At 39.4% G+C, this 4,472-nt stretch overlaps 1 protein-coding gene across 1 annotated transcript; it reads left to right on the plus strand.

The window, feature by feature from the left end:
- Positions 1–1,779: 1,779 nt before the first annotated feature.
- On the plus strand, positions 1,780–2,870 carry PCYB_101200 (hypothetical protein; the record flags this gene model as incomplete). Its single annotated transcript, XM_004222669.1, has 3 exons — positions 1,780–1,794; positions 1,907–2,232; positions 2,405–2,870. 3 exons carry the CDS (start codon positions 1,780–1,782, stop codon positions 2,868–2,870), a joined length of 807 nt encoding a protein of 268 aa, XP_004222717.1.
- Between the last annotated feature and the right edge of the window lie 1,602 nt (positions 2,871–4,472).

Here is a 4,472-nt window from a genome sequence, read left to right on the forward strand (position 1 = left end):
GTACCAAAATTTACATTAATATCACAGTATTAAAAAGAAACAAACCTGTTTTTTTTTTTTTTTTTTTTAAACCTGGGGAAAAAAAAAACATAAAATAAAAACTTACGTACAGTCCTACATTTTTAACCGCTACAATTTGTTCACCGTACGTTATTGATTATCTCGCTTAACGTTATATGTATATATGTACAACATATGTAAAAATACGTATACTTACATTTAGCATGTGCCAAACTTTAACTGTTTTACCATTCGCGTTTTTAAGCCCCATTTTTTCCTCTTTAACTGCGCATACTAAACCAAAGTTTAAATTTTTACACAGTTGCGTTCACTTTTCCCCCCTTTGAACATTTCTTTGGGGATACAAATCACCGTTTGGGAGGTCCAGGAGGGAAAAAAACGAGCACAGTCCTACGTTTCGTGGCTGCCTTATGCGTACATATATGTACTTGTATGTATAAGTACGTGCGCGTTTTGCAACTATATGGATAACTCTTCCCTGACTGCCGTTCGCCCTTTTGCAAACATTGACGAGAAGAGAATAAAACGCTCATAGTTCGTAGTTCGTAGCTCGTAACTCGTAACAGGATTGCGCTCCGCTGAACAGCTGTTTAGTGAGGACTGCCCCAAGTACGTGTATACGCAAAGGTGTTCGTGGCACATTACGCGCGAGTGTGGTATAAATACGCAACTGTGACGTATGAACACACCAATTTGACGCATTTGCCCACCTCCGCAACACGCATTTACGGAATCTCCACGTCCAGACACTTAGCTTCGTAAAGTACGCCCGCAAATCCCAGCTGCGTAAAATTGGGTAAGTTTTCACTCGTCCGCATTGCGTTTTTTGCAAAACTGTGTTGAATTGTTTGCGCTAGTTTCCATAAACATCCAACTTGCGATTTTTTTCACTCGTTCATATTTTCCAACTTCCTTGTTTTTTCTATTTTTTTTTTAACGTTCGTGTGCAAATATAGTGAGCGATGACACGCGCTGCTTCACCTTTGCCTATATATACACAAATGCATAACACAAATGTATACGAAAAAATATAAACACGTAAATATATGCGCATAAGTACAGTACATATGTGCGCAAACGCGTTTATATTTATATACACATATGTACAGTTACATGTGCGCACATAATCACGTTAACACATACGAGCATAATGCATATAATTATTTTTGCCTTTGAGCCGCACGAACGTACGTATAATGTGGTTTGATTACCCTGCCACGTACTTTTCCCGCCTTTTACACATGTTTCCCCTCCTGTTTATACTTTTTTTTTTTTTTCCATTTTGAAAAACCATTTTTTTGAGAATGGATTTGCATTAATGTAACATTATTTTTATGAAAGTACAATTTGCGTGGATAATTAAAATTTCTCAAATTTCTCCGCCCTTCCCCCCTTCTTTCCAGAGCTTATTTTTTTTTTTTTTCGCTAACAAAACTGATAATATATGAATAAGTATTACTGTTTTATTTGAACACTGAATATCGTACCAAAATGGCAGAAACAGAAAATTCAGTACGCGCGTATATCAGGAGAATTTACGTGAACACATCACATGTAAGTGAGAGAAAAGTGGAAGTGCATGAGAAAGCGCATGAGAAAACGCAAATATTTTGGGGGGTTGATGCGACATGAAAAATGCAAGAGTTCCTTCTGCACGAGGAAGTCACCCTCGTCTGAACAACCCCCACAGTGAGCGTTTGTTGCGTGGAATCCCATGTCACACAAACAGAACAACCACAACAAATATGATTTGCAAAAATGATGAACTTTTTAGTAGATGCGTTAAACATGACGTGATAATTTATGCCTCCATAGTGTATGACCATTTGCTAATTGTGCCCCCCCCCCTTTTTTTTTTTTTTATCATTTATTTCCTCCCCTTCAGTTTGTGAAAAACTACATGACCGCCACTGACCAAGAAATGCAGAACAATGCCGACCCCATAATGGACATCGTAGCAACTGCACCAAGTGACTCATTGTACTTTATCGAAAGAATAAATCTCATTTCAGCTGTAATAAGCATCAGTACTTCCCTCCCCTACTTGGCGTATCTAATAATTCACTGGAAGGAATGCTCATGCAATGAGATCCTGAGATGGTGGATAGTAATTAACAGTTTGCTGCAGCTTGTACAGGCCCCCGTACGATTTTTTCTGTACTTCCTGTTGAGGAAGTATAAGATGGAAAATGAGCGGATGCACATTCACGCGTAAGCAACGAGCTTTTACCTTATCACAACGCATTCGTGCGCCATTGCTATTGCGTGAAGATATGTATTTCTTTCCCCAATATGAGAATCCCATTTATGCATATGTGATTGAGAGAGCGCCACGTCTCTACAGCATAATCACTACTCATTCGCCCTTCCCCTTCCCCCGAAGGCTGAGAAGACTCACGAGCTCCAAGGGATGGAAACTGAGCAAGAGGTTCAGCCTGCTGAACTATTTATGGTTTATTACAGGGACCGTCGTAATGGTCGTGACAAGAAAGTACACTAGGAACTTCTACTTGTGGTTTATATCATGGTCTATTATCCTGTCATGTGTGTTCCGAGTATTCTTTACAGTCATATGGTTTTGCTTTTTTTTTCCATATCATCAAAATGTTCCGAAACAGAAAAAGGGGGTGCCAAAACCCTTTTTCGCAGAAATTCCTACCTTTAAATATTCACCAGATAGAAAATTAAAGAACGAGTCCTGCTCCATTTGCCTATCCGACTTTGCCGAAAAGGATGACATTCTTGAATTAAGATGTTTACACAACTTCCACACAAAGTGTGCCAAGAAATGGCTCTCCCAGAGGAGACAATGCCCTCTCTGCCAAAGGGATGTTATGAAAAACAATTAATTTGTTCTGAAAATATTTGCAGGAACGCTCTTTTTATGTATAACTTTCGGTGGATGCCTATCTATTGCTTGCATTCTACCCCCCGCCCGTGTAAATTATCTGCATATATGTGTACTTCTCCCTGGATAGATGGCGCATGGCCCTCTCTGTTTTATTAAGTTTCCCCCGAGGCGCCTTCGACATGTGTACGTGCTTATGTGTACGTGCTTATGTGTACGTGCTTATGTGTACATGCTTATGCGAACGCGCTTACGTGTACTCGTATATGAGTACCAGTATTGTGCTTCCTTTTTTTTTTGATCACCCTCCCACCTGTACTATTACCTCATTCGCTTCTTCCTCTGCCCTTTTTAATTATTTTTTAAATTTACATAACTATCTGTATACCACCACTTATCATTGGAGGGCCCCCGTATTCATTTTTGGTTTCACTTTTTTTTTTTTAATATGTATTTATTAAGAATGACGTTTTAATGTGTATGTATATATATGTGTAGTGCCTTCCCCCCAAGGTGTGCGCAAATATATGTACACCTCCAAGTACACACGTGTACGCCAAGACGTATATGCCTATGTGTGACGTACGATCAAGCACGTACTTTCACGTATATGCAACCCCCCTCATGACTGCATACGTTTGTTTTAATGTGTGCCGTTTTCTTTAATCAATGTAACTTTAAGTTATAAAATCCTTTTTGTAAACACATGGATACCAACCGTATTCTGCAAAATAATTACCAACTCTTTAATATATATATATGTACACCTACGAACTTTATCGAAAGGTGCTTATTTTTGTAAATTTAAATATTTTTCTTGTCAACTCGTTTTCCCCTCTTTTAACTCGCATGGTTCCAAATGAGGCGAACAGAACGAAGTATACGCATTAACATTGCTCGCTTCTTCAAAGAAGCCCTGATCTGGACCTTTCGAAAATTTTCGCTTCACCAATCAAAATATCCTCTCTGTGTGCATATTTCCCGTTGGGATAACTTTTTCCTGCTCAACCATTTCGTAACTCACTTAGCACTTACACAAGGTAAAGGTATTATGATAAATCGAACGGCCTACTCCGCACGAATTGAAACAACAGCCTTATGATACTCTGCACTGGAGGAAGAGACCCAAACGAGCGGTCTCCCCACCCCCAACTTTTGATTAATCGACCAATATGATCCATAAACACAGTTTGTTTGCGCACGAATATACCCAAACGGTGCAAAAAATGGGGAATAAAAAAAGAGGGGTTAAAAAAAAGAAGGGCTAAAAAAAGACTGCCAAACTGAACAACGGATTGTGGATCCCCATTTTTGCAATTCCATTTAACAGAAACAATTTTCCGATTGGGCAATTTCGTACAGGCAAATAAAAACACATTCCACGGAACGGCAATATGTGCACACAAATGGGTGCATCTACGTGCATGGGTGTGGCAGCACCCCCGTGTGTATGGTGAACCGGGGGGATGCCGTCATCCCCAAAAAGTTGTCTCAAAAAATTTTACTTCCAAAATGTGATGCCCCAAAACGGTTGACACTTACGAACAAAAAAAAAAAAAAAACCACTATTACCCCACTTCGATGCTGAACAGCGAGCCGGCTT

The sequence above is a fragment of the Plasmodium cynomolgi genome, chromosome 10 (assembly GCF_000321355.1).
Source record: "Plasmodium cynomolgi strain B DNA, chromosome 10, whole genome shotgun sequence".
NCBI classification, from domain to species: domain Eukaryota; phylum Apicomplexa; class Aconoidasida; order Haemosporida; family Plasmodiidae; genus Plasmodium; species Plasmodium cynomolgi.